Source organism: Ylistrum balloti, unplaced genomic scaffold (assembly GCF_031769215.1).
Source record: "Ylistrum balloti isolate Yb309-2 unplaced genomic scaffold, AGI_CSIRO_Ybal_v1 Utg371152, whole genome shotgun sequence".
Lineage (NCBI taxonomy): Eukaryota > Metazoa > Mollusca > Bivalvia > Pectinida > Pectinidae > Ylistrum > Ylistrum balloti.
This window is the reverse complement of record NW_026782631.1, coordinates 70,522-93,046: the sequence shown is the minus strand read 5'-3', so window position 1 is coordinate 93,046 and position 22,525 is coordinate 70,522. Positions and strand designations below refer to the sequence as shown.

Below are 22,525 nucleotides of genomic sequence, written 5' to 3'. Positions count from 1 at the left end.
ACATTGTAGGCCACAGTGTCCATAAGGTTAGTTTTTCCGAATCGAGTATAGGGAGGCTGAAAAACATCTACATAGATAGTTTCATTCCTGTCATACCTTTACGTTTAACGACCAGGTCTCGTTCGTACTAACAACAGCAGAAAACACTCCGTAAGAACTCTGTAAGGACACAATATCAGAAGAGATGATGAAGAAAAAACAAGATCAAGATAGAAAAGCAAGTGAGACTGAGTTATAAAGAATACGAATTTCACGTAGGTTTACCGATTGTCATAGACGAATTGATGTGAATATTGACATGACGTATTTTTTTTTACTAAGCAACCATTACAATATTAGCGTAATGTATATAGCTAAAATATATTTTTTTCGAGATAAACGTTAAAATGCTCATAACATCATGAGACATATCTCGGATCAGACGTTTGTCTCAAGAGATGTTTCCGGGGAAGGAAAGGCGTTCAAAAGTTTGCGCTTTGGAAAGTAAAAGTCATTTTGTGACGATGTCTTCTTATATCGAGATCTTTGTCATTCATGATCACTCCTTGAAACAGTTTTATATAATGATCTGTTGCTGTTATACCAAAGACACAATCTCTGTAATTGTGAGAGGCGGGACATAATGATAAAGTTGATAGATGACAAGATTCGGTGATTTCTAAGTCCTAAGGATCTAAGGAACAGTTGTCAATTTGAATGTTTATGAAATTCAAACGAAGGTACAATTTAGTCGCAGAAAACCTCGTGCAGCTCTTTCGCTAATACAGACTTTTACGCTTGAATGATTTTGGTAACCCCTTTGGATTTTGTAATGTAAAACATTACCATTTTCCAATATTGCACAAACGTCATTTTGTTTTCACTCATTTACAGGTATTCGCCAAGGAAACATGTTAACCTTTCTTTTTTTGTTGAGTATATGACAAACCATACCGACATCTGTTCATCCTAAGACCGAAATGTTGAAAGATATATTAAAACAAGTCATCGATTGGAACGGCAGAGGCGAATTAAAAGTCAACTCATGTTTCAGGTTCGAATCTTGTCTATTTATTTGGCTGCACATTAAAGATCCCTGAAACCTATCAATCCTTAAGGCCTGAACGTCCCTCAGTAATGGATAAGTAATAAATCCAATTTAGCAAAAATGCAAAACATTGCCGGTACTCCAACGCTACGTCATTCCAACATACCCATTCGACTATAACAAGAACATGTCAAGTTATCACATTGTCTACACCGTGGAAATCTAAAGATACTCCATTGAAATCATCGAGAACGTCTCAAGACACAACACTGAATTCAACTAGATTTACGTCCCCGGTCGATAAGTCAAACAGTCGATGGTATGAAAAGATTTCGATGTCGATAAAGACGATGAAAGTTGCTTTAACATCGACGCCAAGTTAATGGTTACTGACATTCAGACCATAATTGTCAGACATGTTGAAATCCTGGTTATTGTTTGGTAACAAATTGTCCAGAGTAGAAATTGTGATCGTTTACATCATCATCGTCTGTAGTACATATCATTTCAACAATATGTTGGATTTTATTGTTAAGTAGCGGTATCAGATATTTATAACCTAGCCCTACCTTTAACAAAAACGATGTTTTTCGTAGCCCTTCTTATTAACACAGAGTATTTCACGCCTACCTCAACCTCTAGACCTTAAAGGCTCATGGGAAATGAGTTTAACCGAAATTCGATATCATTATTCTTGATTCAACGTTCTTGAAGGTGAACTATGGATGGAGATGTCGTGAGTGGTAGTGAAAACGTTGCCATTGTGGAATTCGATCCAGGATCTACACGGTAAAGCATGTTGTTATCTTAACGTGATCGATATTTTAGAATATGCCAAACAAATTATCAAAATTTCCACGGATGACACCGATCGAAAGGATAACGCTGACTGTATCTATAGGTATACGCTTACAGTTGAGTCACATGTTGACGAAACCGTAATGATTCGAATGTTCATAGTTTTCCAAAGGTAACCACACTGGAATGAATATGGCTGACGTTCGGCATGGTTTCTATTCAATTTACGTTCTGATTAAAGATAATATGGTGTTGTATGATAAATTGAAGCCCATGGTAATGTGAACCACGGTTCATTTCACCCTCCTCAATGGTAAAATTAAACTGCTTTATATTTTGTTTTCAATTGCTATTTTTTGCTTCATGTTTGATCAGTTTACTAAATTTTGTTCCTCCATAATCAATAAACATATACAAATTAACAAGAGTAGGCAAATTTATGGTGTTTAGCAGGAGCCCTCACTTTACCATGGTAAATGAAGCATTTTTCTTCTAATTATACCGATCATTTTACTTGAACACATAAAACCGAAACTAACATTAAAATAAGTTTGGGTGGGGAAAATTAGTGAGAGGCAGGGAGCTTCATTTAACCATTCACAATTACTGCTTCATTCATTCAACACACATACCGAAACATATGTCTGGAGTGGAGAAATTAATCGTAAAGTGAGGCCCCCATTTCCCACCCTTAATTTCCACATCCCTGGCATATATTTGTTTACTAAGATTTCAGTATTATGGTACTTTGAACCCGGTTCATTTCATGTTGCTTCACAATATCAAACTAGACTAGGACACGCCATTAGTAAAGAATTTCAAGCCATTCACTATATGCCGTTGCAACAACGACAATTTCAAGAAATAAGAATCAGGTTGAAAGACGATACGGATAAACCCATTCCATTCGAAAGAAAAAAAATTATAATCACCATATATTTCAGAAAACGTTCTACAAGACCTAAAGTATATATAAGGAAGGATACGTTGAAATTATATGAAAAAAATCAACATGAAAGTTGTTAATCATAGCGATCAGACCTATTCGATAGGTCTAGCTTGAGAAGGTGTTAGAGGGCATTTTCAGAGGAACTCGAAGGCAAAGAGGTCATGGAAAAGGAGGTCTGTTCAAAAGTCTATTCAAATCCGTTTATTACCTTTATTACTGAAATCAGGAGTGAAGACTGTCGCCCCACTCTTGAGGAAAAGCGTGAGAGACGTCGGACTTTGTTAGATCAGAATTGTTAATATAAAAATATCAAAACAGCAAAATAAAAAAAAAACGTTCTGTCGAAATCCATATGTAACGCAAAGCTTTGCAAAGCCTAGGAAATCGGGACCAGAGATTAAAAATCGAAAGTAAGACAATCTCGAGCCAATATATTCAATGCATGATTCCCAAAAACAGTTAAATACAAGTGGGTAAGCCATGATTCCTATATTAGTGTGGGCTTTCGCCACTTTCCTAGGAAATTCTAGGAACGCTTCGATTTGATGACACGGGAAAGTAATAGTAATACATCTAACAAGATATAGCCATTTGCTTCTGGGAGAAGCCTTCGTGTCTTATCTGATTCGATGTCCAACTGAATGGGTGTCCTGATCATGGTGAGATAACGAAATAGTAGATGTACTGGTGTCGCCGGGAGAAGGTATATTGAAACGATGTTCTTCGCTCAGCTAGCACATTTCATGGATAGATTTTCCCATGCGTCATCATTAAGTACAGGATCAACGACAACTCTCCTTGGTTGCAAGACCTTTCTGCGATTCCCATGTATCCTTACATCAAAAATGTCATCGGAATCAACATCATATCCTAGATCAATATCACAAGCAGAAACAACCTGACTGTTCCGAAGAATTTTGTCTCGTTTGCTCAAGAAGTCTGCAAAAGAAACCTGGGACGTGGAAGCTCTTTGAGGTTGGATGCAGGTTGAAGGTGCTGAATAGCAGCAACTCTGTGCGGAGGGAATGAAATTCCTTCTTTCAAGATATGATGGCCCAGGAAAATACATGCACTCTTGGCAAAGGAACACTTCCTTGGTCCGACCCTCAACCCAGCAGCCTGAAAGCACAGGACGTCGTTTAAATGTCAAGTCGCCTAGTACCAGATCCATCAATAGTACGAAAGTTCCAGGTGATGAACTTAAGCCCATCTGTAGGCGAAGAAACTTGACATTCCAAATCATATGTTAAAGGCAGTGCGTGTGGCACTTGCTGGATCAATCTGCATTTGCAAAAACACAGAAATGAGGTCTATGAAAGTAACATAATTCGGAACCTTGGCTGAAATTGATTCTGTGGGTTCCTGGAAATTTCGTATCTCATATTGAAAATGCTTGGGTAGGCTGTTTAAGTAACTTAAATCTACACAAAATCTAAAGTGGGGGTAGTCTTGATTTCCTTGTGATAACCTGATCTGGAACGTTGCATATTTTAAATAAAAGAATAGTCTTGACTCATTGCATGAAAGTGGGCTACAATCTTACCCTTGGGTATAACAGTAGGTCCTAATGATGGATTGAAGGTGTTGTAGAGGCACTCATGAGTGGATGTATAGTATGAGGTAAGATGTAAACATGAAGATGAAAACCCTGTGGCATTTGAATGCTGATTATCGTTGTTCTCAAACCAGAGACGGTTTGATTATTAGACAAAGTAATGTCTGCACGTTCGTCAGTGGCAACAGGAGATTTAAAACCAATTGGATTATGATGTACAGATCCTGTGAAAATATATTAATTGTGCTACCAACAAGAGCTGCAATCTTTTGTTTCTTTATAGTGACTGGAATAACTGAATGTGTCATTGGTATTCACCTGCAAAATCATCAGAAGTACTGTCACAAGTATCATCAGTTTTATCCCCCGGGTGGGAGGCACATGCAATTTGACTTAAATGTTCTATTCCTGAGAACTGTGCCCTTGGGTTCCTAGAGTTGAGAATTTTCCCTACAACTGCTTACAGAACAATGTTGTATGGCCATTTTGTGAGCAAAGCTGACATTATGTGTTTGTATTTATCATATCATTTCCATTCCAGCAACAATTACGGGGTAGGTAGCCGGCTCCACGACACATGTAAATTGTTTTGGCGGAGGAGTTGACTCCCTTGCACTGTCAGCTGGTGTACTTCCCGTGCAGGTTGATAATAAAATGGTTATTGCTGAATGCTACTCTTATTCTTTTAAAACTGTCTACTCATCCAGAGATTCTTGTGCGTACGTGAAATCGCAATACAAATTGTCTCCTTCGTTATGTATAAAACAGGGATGTTGTCTCTGGCTAGGTTGGTCAATATCACAGCCGTAGCACTTAGTGGTGGTGACTTCTTGTATCTTCTCTTAAGGTTTTGCAATCGACAAGCTTCCCCTTGCTGTCGATGTACTGTGCGTATCTTTGCCACATAATGTATAATGGTGGTTTGGTTTCTATATATATGAATTGATATTGGAAATCAGAAAATGAAAGATAATTTTCTTACAGAGATTTGGAAAAAAAGTTTAATTGATGTTTATATCAGTGTATAAACGGACCCCATTTTGTCATCGATGTGAACGAATTATATTATATCTTGGTCTGATCTGATGAAGTGGAAGTGGATGATGGGATAGGGGCAGGGAGTTGTTAAGGAAGTTCCGCCATCTTTATTTCGTTGATATTTAAAGATGGCGTCCTTAGCAACCCCAAACCTTGGGCCACTCATCAGCTTCATTGGAGTTTGTGAGATCATCATTTTTGTCTACTTACCATTTCTGTATCTAATATGGTAGAGTACTTTGATTAACGGGTTGATGTCCATGACGTCATTGATTTTTGTCTTGATATAAGGCGTCTTAATACACATACCTACATACGGGAATTGGTGGGGGCATGCGACACCTGTTACGACGTATACTACATGGTTCGTACAGAAATTCAAGAAAAAATTCACGGACTGTTGATGGGCAATAAATCTGTGAAATGTGTCATAAACAATATTAATGCACAGAAAGAATAAATCAATTATCTCTGTATTTATTTTTAATTTTCTTTACTCTTTTTTACGAGAGGCTCAAAGCCTTTTCATCATATTTACGTGCTATCTAACAGTTTTTCAGTTCAGCTAACTTGGCAATTTGTTGTGACAGCTGTTTTATATTAGTGTCTTTTTCTTTGGCAGACTTCCGCAATAAATTGGATTGTGTGAGTAAAGACAGTTTTCCCTCTTTTTCTGCTTTAAATGCAAACTCATCTGCACTTTTAGTGAGTGAAGTGCATCTTTATCAGTCTGATTCTGTTTCATTCTCCTGTATTACTTCCCTTTTTCTCTTTTGTGCTTCGTGTTTTTAGTTTGTCTCTCTTGTTCCAAGTGCATTTCATATTTTTGTCTTGAACTTTTAACAGATTTATGTAGTTCTGGAGTGATTGGAACATTGAGTACCCCTCCAACCTCATTCACATAGTCACAAATTATTCGTTGGGAAACTATTGTTTCCTCTTTCATGTTTTCACATTCAACTTTATTGTTCACTGAGAATCCTCTCTCAACAGAGGCGTGTCCATTTGATAGCACAAGTAAGAGTTTTACCACTTTGTAGATGGTGCTGAAACCTGGTTTCCCATCCATATGACTTAAGCTCTCGTCAAAATAAAATGACAAATTGGTTAACACTTTCTGATATTTGTTCTTTTAACAATGTCTTTATGTGGTCTCCAGTGACAAATACACACATGTATGCAGACTTTTTTTCGCTGAAAAAAAAAAAAAAAAAAATGCTCTGCTATTTTACTATTAGGAAACATCTGTTTAAAGATTTTTGAAGCATTCTCATTCGACCGGTATGAATTATGAGTGTGGATTGTTTGCAAGACCCATATAATTTCAGCTTTAAAAACATCAGTGTTGCTTAAGAACTTTTATAGATTTTATAGAACCTGTAGATGAAGTCACGGGATTGCCTCCGGATGAAGCCGATGCCGTTGTTTTCATTTCTTCACTAGTACTACATGTGCTTATACTAGTACTCGACGAACCTTCAGTAATTGCGATTATTAACGACTCTCCTATGTGTATTTTTTTCTAAATTTGTATTCCTAGCGCTTTTGGTGTGGCTTGTCAATGCTATAAGTCAATAATTTTTGCACATATCGCACATGAGGATTTGTGTCAGTCTTTCTTGTCTTCCCGGACCCGTTTCCGCTTTTTAACAAGCACATAATTATAATGCCTCATGGTCTGGAACGTTCGAGATACCGGAAGCAGATACCAGTGTTAGAAACGAAGTCGTAAAATCCGGATTTCACATTGCACACACGGACCGCTTGTAAGAGATTTGATAAAATATCGTTATTTTTGTTCTGTTCGTTTTTAAAACTGAACCCAAACACCATAAAAAATACATTTTGTATCAAGATTTTGTTAAAAATCAAGGACTTTTCAAGGTATTTATTGAAATTGAAGTACTTTTCAAAGCTCAATGTAAATTTCCATGACATTCAAGGTAAAAGGCTAAATTCAATTACTTTCAATGTACCGTGCGCACCATGTACTAGTACAAGTAGAAATGGTAGTATAACACAATGGCGGTTGGAGATAGGGGTCAATTGTACCCCCAGGGTAGTTGGGAGTACCTGATACCGCATACTGTTCGAAAGCGGGATACTGGGCAAGTTGAAACCCCGGTCTACAACACAAATGTGTTTTTGACAAATCTTCATGTTTTTCCCCACATGTTTTAAAATGCTACTAATTCCAACCTAACTCCAACTTTATAGAAGAAACTCATTTCTGAACACCTGTCTTAAAATCAAGTATCGTGTTAACAAATTACTTCCAAAACATCCAATGTCAACACTGTGTTTAAAAAAGTAAATTGTCATGAAGTACTTAAGTAAAAAAACAAGGACAGATTGAAGACTGAAAACTATAAACCAGTCAGAATTCTACGTATAGTATAAAAACATTAGAAAAAATATTCATATGTACAACTAGAATTTAAAAAAAAATGCTTTACGAAGTCCTTTTCAATAGACTCTTGTCTTATTCACATGGTAGAACACTTAAGAACTCAAAAAGCAAAGGGTCTATTCACAGGTATGGTTCTGTTGGACCTACAAAAGTTGTTCGATACCGTCAATCACGCTATATTGTGTGATAAATTGAGGGTAATTGGGATGGACTCAATGGAATGGTTTCGCTAGTACCTGAAAAACAGAAAACAGAGAGTCAATGTAAATGGAACAAACTCCGACACTAGAACTGTTCCTTGTGGAGTCCCCCAAGGTAGCTTGTTGGGGTATCTCCTGTTACTTATCTATGTCAATGACATGCACATTAGTATTGATCCTAAATACAAGCTATTCTTATATGCCAATGGCAGTGCAATACTGTTTTCTCACAATGATCCAGAGGTAATATCTAGGATACTATCAATGTAATAGGGTCGGTTTTTAGCTAATTTGGCCGCCGTTGTTTAGCGTCGCGTCGTTTGAATTTTCGCGTCGTCTGTTATCGTTAAGATGTATGTATATATGTTGCGTCTATATGTCCAGTTTACCTATGTGACGTAGTGTGTCTACGTATGTCCAGTTATTGTCTCGTTTTCGTTCTTTGGTCTTTGTCTGTATTTGGCGGGTTGTTTAGTGGACAAAGTGGACGTTGACCAGTACGGACGTTTCAAACCTCCGCTCGACATTTGAGGCGTTTGTCCCGTAAATTGTAAGTTATATTTTTATATATTGCTTTGAAAGATCGATAATTGTGTTATATATCTTGTGTAACATCATTTGTAATGATGTTGATAATTATTTATCAAAATCCGCGTGTATTGTGTACGCCAATAATATCGTTGATCTTGTGTAGTTTTATGCAAAACAAATATTCAATGACCCGTACTGTTTAATTACTTATATATGCGTTGTTTTTATTACAGTTGATCGTCTACGATACTGATGATATTCATGTGATTAATGAGCCCTATGTTACTTTAGAACCCTTGACCCATTGTTGGGGTAGGTTTTCACTCTGCATATTGTTTGTAGCATAACGTTCTATTAAATGCAGTTTAATAATGTATAACGTACGTGGCTATAGTACATCGCTATATATTTACAAAGTATTACCCGTTTGTATCCATATACTACAAGTAGATATACATTGTGTATAGTAAACTCCCTTTTGAGATAATGACAGCTGTGATATGATCTATAATGTACATTATGTGTGATATTTAATGTATTGATATGTATTATAAGGGATCGTGCTTATGTGCTTTATGTGTGCTATGTTGTAGGGTCTTTATAATTAGATAAACCGAATAAACAACTGGAACCGGAACCGGTGTTCGCCCTCGTTATTTCAACACCTATCAAATTTACATCAAAAACCGTAGAAATTGGCTAATAGATAATAAACTATCCATTCACTTCCTATTTGGCCGAAGAAGGAAGCTAAGAAACTCCCTGATTTTTTTTAAAGTGATGTATCGTGATAATGAAATTGAGACCACGCCGGAGGTCAACTATCTTGGTCCTACTATTTGATGAGTACCTTTCAGGTGAGCGCTAACTGCGAAGAATATTATCAAAACAGTAAATCTGAGACTGACATTCCTATATAGGAATAGTGGCTGCTTGTCATTAAATCCTCGCAGGACACTTTGTTCAGCACTCATCCAATGTCACTTTGATTATGCTTGCACTTCTTGGTATGAAGGGCTATCAAATGAAGTAAAACGCAGGCTTTAAGTAACACAAAACAAGGTTGCACTTTTTTATATTAAATCTTGGCCCAAGGTAAAAAATTGCGCATGTTGAGCTGGAACAGCTGGCAGCTGGTTGTTCTTGGAAGTGGCAAACGGGTCTATAAGAGATCTGTCCCACACCTGACAAATCCCCTTGAAAATCAAGGAACACAGCTGCAATTCCGTCAACACTGTTCGCCAGACCACTCCCCTGAACGGCATTGTCCGTCGAGGTAAGCTCCCCATCCGTAAACAGGGTCATAAAGGGAACAGGCTTGGTCAGAGGCACCCGGCGGAGAACGTTCTCTTGAATGGTCCACCACCGAGCGAACTCCCTGTCCGACTGGGTAAGAGGAATCCAGGCCTCCCACTTCCTGGATGACGTGACCCAGTTGGACAGGAGGAACATCTGGAGAGGTCTGATGTGAAGCCTCCCTAGGGGGGCCACATCTGCCGGGGAGTTGAGATACCGCAGAAAACTGAGTAACCAACGCACCTGGACATGCGACCAAGGGATGAAGGCCAGAGTCCTGGCCTTCTCGAACTTCTCAAAAGGTGGAAGGGCTACGCCCCGAACCGTGTCGAAACTGTTTCCCTAGAGGACAAAGTCCTGAAATGGGAAAATCTCTGACTTCTCTCTGGAAGGAATGAAGCCGACTCTGCGCAAGACTTTCAGGACCAGAAGGGTGTCTTTCTCTAGCGATTTCCTCACCAAATGAAGCTTGAGGGAGTCATAGAAATAGATGTGGACCTCTATTCTGCATGAGTGAAGGAATCCCACGACCACCTGCAGCAACTTGGTGAACACCAAAGGAGCTGTCGTGAGCGCGAAGGGCATGGCCCGGAATTTGAAGACCCTGCCGTTGCACGTGAAACGGAGGAACTTCCGTGACGACTTCTTTATGGGGATATGGAAGTAGGCACCCTTCAGATCTATTGAAGTTGCCCACATTCTCTCCCTCACAGAGGCCATAATGCCCCATGGCGTCTCAATCTTGAAGTGAGGAGAATCTACGTACCTGTCGAAGACACTGAGATCTGTGATCTGACGTCACGCACCGGACTTCATCCCAACCAGAAACATTCTGGAGTAGAAGCCGGGAGTGCATTCCTTTATAGGAACCTCCTCTACCGCCCCCTTGGCAAGCATGGTCCCTACTTCATCCTTGAGCGCCCTAGCCTTTTCCAAGCATCTTCCGTGATCTCAAGCCACTGTGGGAGAAAAGCGGAGAGACTTCCCCTCCACAGGAAGTGTTGGATGGGACAGATCGAGACCCTGCCAAACCAGCGAATCATCTGCCCACCCTGAGACTAATCCTGCGGTACAGGGACAAGAGCTTGAGACGGGAAGACAGCCGCCACCCGACCCAGCTCTTGGTCTGCCGCGGCCAAGGACCTGAAAGCGTCAGAAGCCCTTCGTCTTATCCCCAGGAGGGTTCTTACCTTTCCTACCCTTCCTCTTGTTGCCCTTGAAGCGAGGCTTGGACTGAGCAGCCGACGACTTCGCCTTCTTCTTAGGAGGCACTGATCCCTGCGAGGCACTGGCCTTCTCAGCCTGAAACCTCTTCACCAGAAGTGCTGAGGCGACCGAGTCCTCCTTCATGTCCTTCTGTACAGAAGCGCTCCCCCGAACAGGGTAGAGCCTGTGAAGGGTGCAGTCAAAAACCGGGAGAGGTAGGGTTCCTCAACCAGGCGGCTTTTCAATACTGAAAACTGCCTGGCCAACACGACATTGAGAGCAAAGAGACTTGCAATGACGCTGATGCTCTCAAAGCTGTGTTCAGGACAGAGGTGACTCTGTCCTGTATGTTGGCCTGTTCTGCCTCAGATAACCGACCCTCAGGCAAGTCGGATGCCCTATATAGACAAACTGTCAGGTAGTATATATGGGCAAGAATTCAATAATATAACCCAAAGTGTGACATTGCAAGAAAAAAAAAATATTCATAAGCCTACAAATTTTGTTTGAAGTATAACTGTAAAATGTGTAACAAAAAATCATTTTGAAACTTACTTCAGTTAAGAACAAAGAGAATTAATGAATTTAGAGCATGTAACATTGACACAATTTCCAAACTGAGATTGATTGTTCTTTGACCTGTTTTAAGTTTAGTATTAGGTTTGTTTATCTCATAACATTATCCATCATCTCGACTTAAAAAATTGCATTTTTCAAATTTATCATGTATTTCAGAAATGCTATGAAAACAGGTTTCCTCTTATTGTTCTGTCAATGTTACATGTAATTATTAAGAGATAAATATAATCAGAATTATGTTCTTGGTAAACAAGAAAAGTCATATTTTCATTGTGTTACTGTCGTATAAAGAAAATTCTATCCATACTTTTGCAACCTTCTCATTTCAGTAATAAAGTAGCTACACATATGTTGCATGTAACACGGACACAAAAGATTTGAATAATAAAGCATGCCAGAAATGCTATTAAAACATATTAAAAGCGCCCCAATACACTATCTGTATGTACATTATAACTATACTCCTAAACATCTCAAATATAATATCGTTCAAGTAGTCGCATGTATCATTGACACTAAATTCGTGCAACTATTTATTTTCGGGTCAAGGATACGTACGGAAATCGTTCCCACCAAAAAATCGCTATCGTGTGGTCAAACCTGTTTCCAATACCAGATCACTGGTTTTCTTTTTGTTTAAAAATACAAAGAAAAAAATCACACAACATTATCAATGACCATATTTTACTCCGAATGTGTGCGTAACACTTCGTTACGTGATCAAAATGACCAGATTCCGTGGTCTCCTCTAATTCCTCTACACCGATAGACGCTATTTTGGAAAACTGCATAGTCACGTGTTAACATTACTGGGAGCTGGTCGAAATATCGCTAAAACATTATCTGTTACAGAAATACAACTGTTCCAAAGAGAGGGGGTATTTTAGGGTAATTTGGGCACGAAAATTAATTATATTTTATTATCCGATAAATTTTCCGAACTCCATTTGTTAGATGAAAATTACGACAATCATATCATACCTTGTGTTGACACTTCGTCAATTTGCAAATGTCGTGTCGATGATACGTTTCCAAACAAATTTACAGACCGAAACGTGCACGTAATGTTTATTGACGCGAAAAGTTACGTACATTGGTCTATTTTCAATCCTATGTTTTGCAGCATTAATCAAATCCTATACAAAACAAGCGTTTTTATCGATAGACCGATCATTTTGCAGATGATTAACAATTTTTACTACACCACAACTCTTCAGGAATTTGATAAATACGACTTGGAGTTTCACTACTGAAGAAATGTCACACTTTTTGTCTATAATTTATCCACTGGCGGCGTACAACTTGAGCTGCTTCCTTGTTATTTAATCAATTAGATCAATTTGTTTTTTTTATATGACGATAAAAATAAACCAACTTTAATATTTAAACAATGTTTATTCTGCATACTTGCATGATTTTGTTTGTTTTTTATTGGATAAACTACTTTGATACTAAAATTTCGTTAGCGAATTCTTGCCCATATACGACAGAATCTGTAGGGATAGACGCAACATTCTCCCCATCTTGTGGTGTTCCTTAGCACCCAACACCACCTGATCCACCGATTGGCCGGGCTAGGCCACCAGCTCTCTCGCTTCCAGCTTAGCTGGTTGAGAGACTAGTTGCTAGTAGACCACCAATGCCAAGTCGCAGTCCAGCAAGAGCTGAAGACACGATAGTGCCTTCTTGCAGAGACCGATCTGACTGATTGGATGCCCTAGGGCCACCAGGGAACCTAAAAGGGTGGTGGACTCGGGAATCGAGAATGCAGAAGGCAGTGGGCAAACCTCCGCCCCAGGAATACGGGAGACATTGACCCGGATGGCCTGCATACAAGACAGAGCATGCTGAGCCTCAGCTTCAGCAGCCTCGGGCCATCATCCCCATGGGAACCCTCCTCACTGGTAGGGTCGTCATTGGACAACTTGGATGGGTCAATATAGGAGCACTCAGGAGAAAGATGAATAACATCTTCCTCTGCCTTGCCTGCGCCCTCAAAATCCATCTCCTCCTCGATAGGTACCGAAGTATCCGTGGGAGGAATAGGGGCCACCGGAGGAGCCAACTCTAGAGAGTGAGGCTCTTCCATACGGCGTTTATATTTTCGAACTGCTTAACCGTCTCCTGGAGGGTTAGACCAACCCCCAAGGGATTCCACGAGGGAAAACCCATCGGGTTTAACTCAAACCCCTGAGGGAATGAGAATGGTTTAGCGACCTGTGAGTGACCCCAGAACTGGTCAACATGGCCCGCCGGAGTCTAGGGCTGGCCACCCTCTCTGAAGACAACAATGAACCACCACTCCCACCAGGTTGACACCCAGACATGAACGGGCTAGGCCCGAAACTTCTGGTATACCATTGGTTCCCAGAACCATCCTCAGGCTCGCCTGTGTGGCACAGGGTTGAATGCCCACAGGCACCCGTATACCCAGTGCCCGGTGAAAAATGTGACCGGAAACCAGCATGTAAACCCAACCCCTTGGTGAAAAACCCTGGGTACCCCTGCACACGGAACTCTGGACTGGACCGGAAAGGACCAGAACCCGCAACCTGTTAGGGCGGGAAGATGGGCACCGCACTGACGCAAGGATTAGTGAAGTGCGCGTCACTAATCCCTGTAGCCACAGACAACCCTGACAAGAAATCTGTGGCCCCGGACCTACACTTGAAAGTACAAGGTGGCCCCGACCAACACCACCTGGCATGCCAGAATCACTGAACAAATCAGTGACCGGCGGCCGGAAGTCCCTACCCGACGGTAACACTGCCGGCAAACGGGAGCTCCTGGCTAATTCGACCCTGGACTGCGCCAAGTCAGGGTCAGGCTGTTCTCCCTGCTACTCCAGGGTGTGCTTGGACAGGTGGGGGGCACCCTGCTCGAGAGCAGGTCTCGACGGAACATGAGCACCCCCGACAGGAACACCTAAAACACCCATCAGTTCAGAACAAGAGGCGGAAGACTTAGAAGTCTTACTTCTGCTACCTGATGAAGAGGACGAATCAATCTTCTGGCGGGAAGTTCGCCGGACAGGCATGGGTGTCTTGGCAATAGACTCTATGTGCAAACAAAGTCTGCACGGCAAAGTCTTGTTGCAAGGCCAGCAAAAAGAGACAGGCATAATGGGGTCCCGTTCTCCATAGAAAGGGGAACACCAGTGTGCAGACCCCCAACGTAACCTGGCACTATCCATCGTCGAAACAACAAAAATCGTAAACAATGGAAAAACAAGGCTATGAAGTTTTCTGACGAACAAAAAGCTAGGAACGAGGGTACAAAGCCTAACGTACGCAACAGACTACAATAAGAAAACGGTCATACACAACGGCAGACGAAGCAGCAAGAAAACAAATTACAACTTCACGAAAATCCGAAAGGCGAGACCTGTAGTCACACACTCGAACATGTGGAGGAAGACACTGCCGGGAAAATGGTCGAAATAAACATATGCCAGTACTTGTAATTTCGAAAATATTATACGTTAGGAGATGGGTTAACAAACTACTAAGGGAGTAGCAATATACTCCAGACAATAATAGCAGTATGAAGAGAATTATTAAAGAAAGCACTCTGCTCAGTCACCTCCGCAATCGTCGGCAACCATAAAGTTAAGAGGAAGGAAGATCACTCTATGTTCCTGCTGTAATAGCTCAGTTGACAATTTTCTGTATACAGCATGAATGACCTTGGCCTTCACTTATGTGGGCCCTTGAAACACAACAATGTCTAAAGTATACTTATAATTGACTTTTGTATAAATTTTGATAAACATTTGTCAAGGAATGAAGATGCCAGATGGTTACATCACATCACAGGACAGGACAGTATGGGCTGGACATGTGCAATACTATATACCTGCCCCCTACCCAGTTTTATAGCAGGAAATAAACAAAACTTATTCCAGACTGGCAGCCCAAGTAACTTCCAAGGATCACACCACTGCAGAATGAAAGAGAATGTCATTAAGAGACTGACAAGAGGACAACACATGATAATGCAAAATAATTTTTGGTATGCTTATTATTATATTGCATTCTATTCAACTTTTTGTTATCTTTTTTGGACAAAATAATATTGTTTAATGAAAGGGGTGTTGCCTTCCCATGATATTGTTCACCAGTACGTTTTCCATAGCCTGATGCGTCCGGTAGACTATTACATGATGATTCATTATCAGGCCTTCAACAACAGTCAACAACTTAACAGTTAAGGATTAAATTTGAGATTTTGTTTTAAAAAATAAGTTTAAGTATTTATATATGTATTCATTGGCATGCCAACTCATTACAACCAGAAATCAGTGAATGATGAGGTATCACCTGTGCATGTATTATCTACCCTTTAAATGACGCAAACAACTAAATTACTATTATGTTAATATTCCAAGTTCAACACAAGTAATAACTGTCTTAAATTCATAGAACCATACTTATTGATGGCTACAAATTGCATTTCCTTCTGAAGTCAGCAACCGTAGTACATATGTGAAACTAACCACCCACCAAGTGCAGAAAACCCAACATTTTACATCCGTCTAAATCTGCACCACAGTGTGGATAAATATTACATAGGTTTCCAAGGACAGGGTAGTAAAAATGAACATTCCGTATCCAGCGATTTATACGACAGACCTTGTCCACTTCAATGACAAAGGACTGACAAAGTATTATCATGACATTTGTTGAGTGTTGTTTAGGTACAGATAGACATAAATAACCAAATGCCCAAATTCTACATATAAACAGCCCGATTCTGCCCGATCCTGTAAATCGTCTTTCGGTCCAGTGCGGCACATTTCGTTATGTGAAAAGAACATAATACTCTTTTTAGGCTGTTTTTGGATCAGTATGAAAAGATAATAATTTTACTGATATCATTTAACACCACAATAATTACACTAAAAACAATTTAATGTCCAAATTCTACATATAAACCTCCCGATTCTGCCCGATCCTGCAAATCGTCTTTCGGTCCAGTGCGGCACATTACGTTATGTGAAAAGGACATAATACCTTTTTTGGCCGTTTTTTTATCAATATGACATTATTATATTTTAACTAAGGTCAAATTACACCACAATAATTACAATAAAAATAATTTAATGCCCAAATTCTAGATATAAACCGCCCGATTCTGCCCGATCATGCAAATCGTCTTTCGCGACCAAAACAGATATGAGTGTTTTATGTAAATGCGTCTTCAGTTTCCTGTTTTATGTAATACGTCTCATTTTTTTCTTAAAAACTGAACAAAGAGTTTAACATATGTTGGTATTAATGCAAAAGTAATTCATTAAAATGAATAAAACGGCACTATTCTAGTCCGATTCTGCCCGATCCTGCCCGATTCTGCCTGATCCTGCCCGCTTCTGCCCGATCTTGCCCGATCCTGTAAATCGTCTAACCGGTTCGGAAACTGCACAAACAGTAATCTTCAAAGCAATGCAAAACTATTCTGAAAAAAAATATTAAAACCCCACAATGTCGATTTCAACATGACAAGACCAATTTTAGAAATGATTTTTTTTCAAATTTTAATTAAGACGTTTATAATGGGGAAATCTACTGAACAAAAATATCACCACATGGCCACACCGAGATACTGTGTACTGCTACCATAATTAGAAACCGAAAGTACAACAGTACGCCTGTGCGTTGGTTTTGCTTCCTGTTTTGAAATGTTGTCTTATTTAAGAAGGAAGTGAAAAAGACAGTATGCGATACAGACTCTTTTTAATTCTTGTTGCCTTTGCGGTACTTTCCTGTCGTCTGGAAACGATTGAAGGTAATACACTTCATTTATCCGCCCTGGCCACTTGACCACTAATTTATCCGCCCTGGCCACTTGACCACTAATTGCCTGCTTATTACTTGATGACGCCAAACTGCGTCTTTTTTAATATTTGTTTGACAAAAAGTAACCAGTCTGAATGCGAAGAAAATAAACTGCTTTACTCAAAATGTGTTTCTCATTTTAGAATGTCCTTACTATGTTAATTGAAATGCTCTCAAATCTTCAGCACTTTAATGATGAACTAGATTTACAGTTATCTATGAAGTATAATAGTGTGGAATATTTTGTTGCAGTTTTGTTTATAACATCAATATTTGTATAGTGACCAGGGTTTAGTTGGCGATATTGAGTTTGGCAGGTAGTCCATTTATTTATGTAATACAGGTAATACTGATCATCAGACTGTCTTATCAAGGTGAGCTCACAACCCGATTAACCAATTAGTATCATGCCAAGACCACTAATCCCCTGTGACCAACAGGTTCCTGGCGAATTGTGTGTACATAGACTAGGCCCCTGACTGGTAGTGTAATCACAGAGATTATTAAAAAGAGTTATCACTAGCTACCTACCTTTGTTATGATAATGAGTACATATATACATAATGTAGAAAAAATAGTGAGATGTGATCTGTTTTAACTGAAGTTTTATTTTCTCATAAATTAATGCCTATGTAATAAATACAACTTAGTTTTATGATATTTATTTTAAAAAGGTACTGGTACATTTTTATGATTAACTTCTTCCATTCCATACCGCTGTTCTTATTCCCATTTGAATATATTCTGTGGTCAAAACTCAATTTTTTCGGATACAGAATTTTTGATTCAGGATATTTTTCACAGAGTATGAAGTACATGAGATAACCACCGCGTATATTTTTAGGTCATCTATGCTGTTCTGGTCTATTCTGTTCTATTCTTCTTATTTGTAACATACCTGGAATGGTCCTGAAATTAGCAATATTATTCAATATTGCAAAATCACTGTCATGCACATGGTTGGGAGAGGACATTTCAAGATGACAGAACAGTCATGTAAACTATCGAGGAGCTGTGTACTGTATGTACTTTTATCTGGTGTTTTGAAACACAAGTCATTGAAAACCCTTTTAGCTAAAGCTGTGATCCATGTAAGGGAATTATTTCATCTGTAAATTGAATTGTTTGCTGATTTGTGTCCGATTATATTATTATGCTTTGCCCTGTTGATGTTGCTTTTGTATACATTTCATCTCAACCTACTGGGGTCAAAATTGAGGTCACTGCTACATATTTGCATGTTCTATACTGAATTCATATAGAAAGTATTGTCTGATTGTCCTGAAATTTAAAAGGTTGAAAATTGAATTATGTATCACACCAGCTGCCCCACTTTCTAGATCTCTGCAAGATATATATTGGTATCAATAGTTGTTAGATTTAGGTTTATTAATGTATACTTAGACATTCAGCCCATTAAGTTTTACATGAGAGGTTATAGCTCGTTATGCTAATTGATTGTAATGAAAAGTAAATTTACTACACAGTACAACAACATACAAACTAATGAATATCTCACTAGAAAAGATGGTGAAAGGTTCTCGTCTTTTGTATATAAATAGCAAAAATTAAACATCATTATTTTGCAGGTCAGAACATAACACCAGTATATATCCAGATTAACACCCCCGTCACATTGACCTGTCCGGCTGATGACCAGGCTACGATTCTCAGTTGGACTGGACCCGGAGGTACCCTGTATGTCACAGGAACTACGGCTGACGCTGATCTTGATGACAATGTTAAATTACGGATATCTGCGAGACACACAGGAGGGAGTTATACACTCACATTTACAGAGTTCCGGTCGAGTGACATCGGGATATATAGATGTACGGTTGACGGGACAGTGGGTCTACAGATGGTCATTGTACAAGGTATGTATACGGGTGTGTCACACAGGAAAATTTTAGTCCAGGGATGCTAGGATATATACATGAACAGTGGAACTACAAATGGTCATTGTACAAGGTATTTATAAGAGTGTTTTTAGGACTGCCAATTTTTGCATATGGCTGTTTATGTAGAGTTTTATGTCATTGATGATGAAATGATTTATTTGGATATTTATGAATGATACTGCTTCACATTTGAGATCTTAACATTAAATTCATAACAAATATATATATGCAATTCAGCTCCCTTGGCCCAAAGGACTGTGAGCTTGTGCCAAAATGTGCGGAAGTGTGGCTGGAACTTCATTACCCACAATTCACTTACTGCAGCACACAATGATAACTGCCAACCCGTTGAATGGTTTAAAATTATTTTGACTGACAAAATATTGTTTCAAGCTCTTGTGTAGAAATGAAATCATACTAAAAGTCTTAAATAACTCAAATGGATTTAACAAATATATACTTTAATGGTTTTAAACGCATATAACAAATGTCTCGATGAAAAATTACAATTTTAACCATTCAAGATATGAGCACGATTATGCACCAATGTACCTGATTTCCGGTTTAACCTTCGGGAACTTTCATCACATTCAGTACGACATGGTCTTTTACATGAAAGCAGCTGAAAGGTACCGATTTGGCGAAAACCTGTCCTGTCTCCTAACTATATTCATTCTGCAAGATGTGGATATTCTTTTGATAAATATTTGAAATTAATTATGATCCAGTATATGAATGTTTAGAAATTTTCCAGCAGATACATTTAAGGCACGATGATAAGATTACTATTAGTGATGAGTTTTTAAAATGTTTTTTGTTGGTTTTTTTTTTTAGAAAAATGCAATTCATGTAATTATTGTGACTTTAGAATTTCATTTAAACATTCACATTGATATTGATTTTCTGAATTACAATGTATAACACAATAGTCTCAACAGTGTTTATAACTTCACCCTCTTTTTGCTATCAAGACAAGTCAACATTGCTTAAAAAACTGAAGGCGCGAAAGTATTTTATGATTTGTAAATAACAGAATGAAAAATTCAACAGCAGAGAGAACAAAAAAACATGGTAGGTAACCTTCTGTTGTCAATAATGAAAACTAAAACTATATTGTCTTTCACAATATTTTGACTACAAACTCTTTTTTAAATCCAAGTCAACATATAGTCCTCACTGCAGTATCTTTTTCTCTGGAAGGGAAACTCTTGTACATTTATTTTGAAGACTTTTTTATCATTTTTTTTAGTCTAGATTTGTTGTTAAAGACTTTATTAATAGATTTACTGTTACCATTGAAACCATTCAAGATAATTGCTCAAAACTTTTTACACTTATTAGGCTTGTAGTTTCTTTGCTGTGGGGAAATTCGCCATTTAAATACTTTCTCTATTACCATAGAAACAGAAAGGCCAAATCACAAAGTTCAGGTTTTTTCAGACCAGTTCTCTTAAACCATTCAAGGTAATTACTGTTTCTCAAAACTTTGTACAGGCATCTAGTTAGTACTCTAGCAGAAGTTCTCAATTTCAATACTTTGTATAGAATTATTTGAATTGAACCCCGGACGGCGAAGTGAAAGACAAGTGTGTTACAACTGTGCCTCCAAATCATTGACTGATCATGTTGATACATTGTTTTCTAAAAGATCAACAAGAAGAAGATGTGTTAATGACGATGATGTTGTTTATGATGATGATGATGATGTATTGACACATTTGTATGTGCAGATATTTTGTTAAAATCTTGCGAAATATACAATTTTAAAAACACGCTTCAGTGCAGACATGGATCAGGCTGTTCAAAAAGTGCATCTTGTTGACCAACTTGAGCTCGCTTTTATGCAGGGCCTATTTCATATTAGGAGAAATAGATATACAAGTCTTTGAAATACCTTTTCTTTCGTTTAGATGTAACAATTTCAGCAGACTGAACTAAGTTATATAGCTCACATGGTCAGAAAGAGTAGTGAGCTTATGCCATGATGCAGCATCTGTTGTCCTTTGTCAGCTGTTTTAGTCTTCTGACTTGTAGGGCCTGGACACCTTGAATTGTATTTTTTTGGAAGCCTGTAAGGTTCCCTGTACTACGTATTGGATATAATGAAACATGATTCAAATATTAATTAATTTACATGGTAGAGCAAACTCAGAATTGTCTCTGTTAATGAAAGAAGAGGAAACAGAATATTGTAAGACTGTGAAGTAAAAGCAAGGTAGTCAGCATCTTATGACTGCAAAATGCTAAACTTGAAGATAGTTAATAAAAGCGAAGGGTGCAGGCATTCTGATGATGAAATGGAGCAAATTTTTCTTCTACATGAATGTCAGTATTCTGTACAAATTTGGTCTGAATCATACTAGTCTTCACTCTAGTATGCTTCAGAATTATTGTTGTATAAACATTGGGTCTAGACTCCCTGGAGCTGGAAAGATGGGGCCAAATCAGGGGAGAAGAGCAAATTCTTTAAAATTCTTCTTCTTTAGAAATAAAGATTCCGTCAATGTTGCAATGAATGATAGAGACTTCTATATAAATGGTTTGGCAGACCATCTAAGGACAGAGGTTTTGGGGCCCAAAAGGGGAATGAGTATAAACTTTTAAAACTCTTTTACCATTAGTGCCGACTTCTTGATGGGGATATGGAAATAGGCGTCCTTCAGATCTACCGAAGTTGCCCACATTCCGTTCCTCATGGAGGCAATGATGCCCTGTGGGGTTTTCATCTCAAAGTGAGGAGAATCTACGTGCCTGTTGAAGGTACTGAGATCTATGATTGGACGCCACACCCCGGACTTCTCATTCGGAAATAGAAACTGAGGGTGATTTCCAACATAGGAATCTTCTCTATCGCACTCTTTGCAAGCATGGTCCCTACTTCCTTCTGTATCGCCCGAGCCTTTTCCAAATCTCCTGGAGGAGAAAGAAAATCGGTTGGGCAGTAAGGAGCAGATCCCGAAAAAGGGATTACCTAGACCCTCCTTGACCACTGACAATGCCCAAGCGTCCTCCGTAATCTCCTGCCACTGGGACAGGAAAGCAGAGAGATGCCCGCCCCCAGAGAAAGTTCCGAATGGGGCAGATCACACTCGGTATGTGGAGCGAACAATGGTCGTGGGTTTTAAGCAAAAACCGAGTAAAGAATTACTCGGCTACAAGGAGAACTTAATACTACAAAAAAGGAAAGCACTCATCTGTGAG

At 38.9% G+C, this 22,525-nt stretch overlaps 1 protein-coding gene across 1 annotated transcript in view; it reads left to right on the top strand.

Moving 5' to 3' along the window:
* The first annotated feature begins 18,403 nt into the window (after positions 1–18,403).
* The window catches only part of LOC132561150 (nephrin-like), a 65,086-nt gene continuing 60,964 nt past the window's right edge, over positions 18,404–22,525 (top strand). The window contains exons 1-2 of the mRNA XM_060225878.1: positions 18,404–18,419; positions 19,013–19,300. Coding sequence (XP_060081861.1) covers positions 18,404–18,419; positions 19,013–19,300 — 304 coding nt within the window. The remainder of the gene's footprint in view (positions 18,420–19,012; positions 19,301–22,525) is intronic.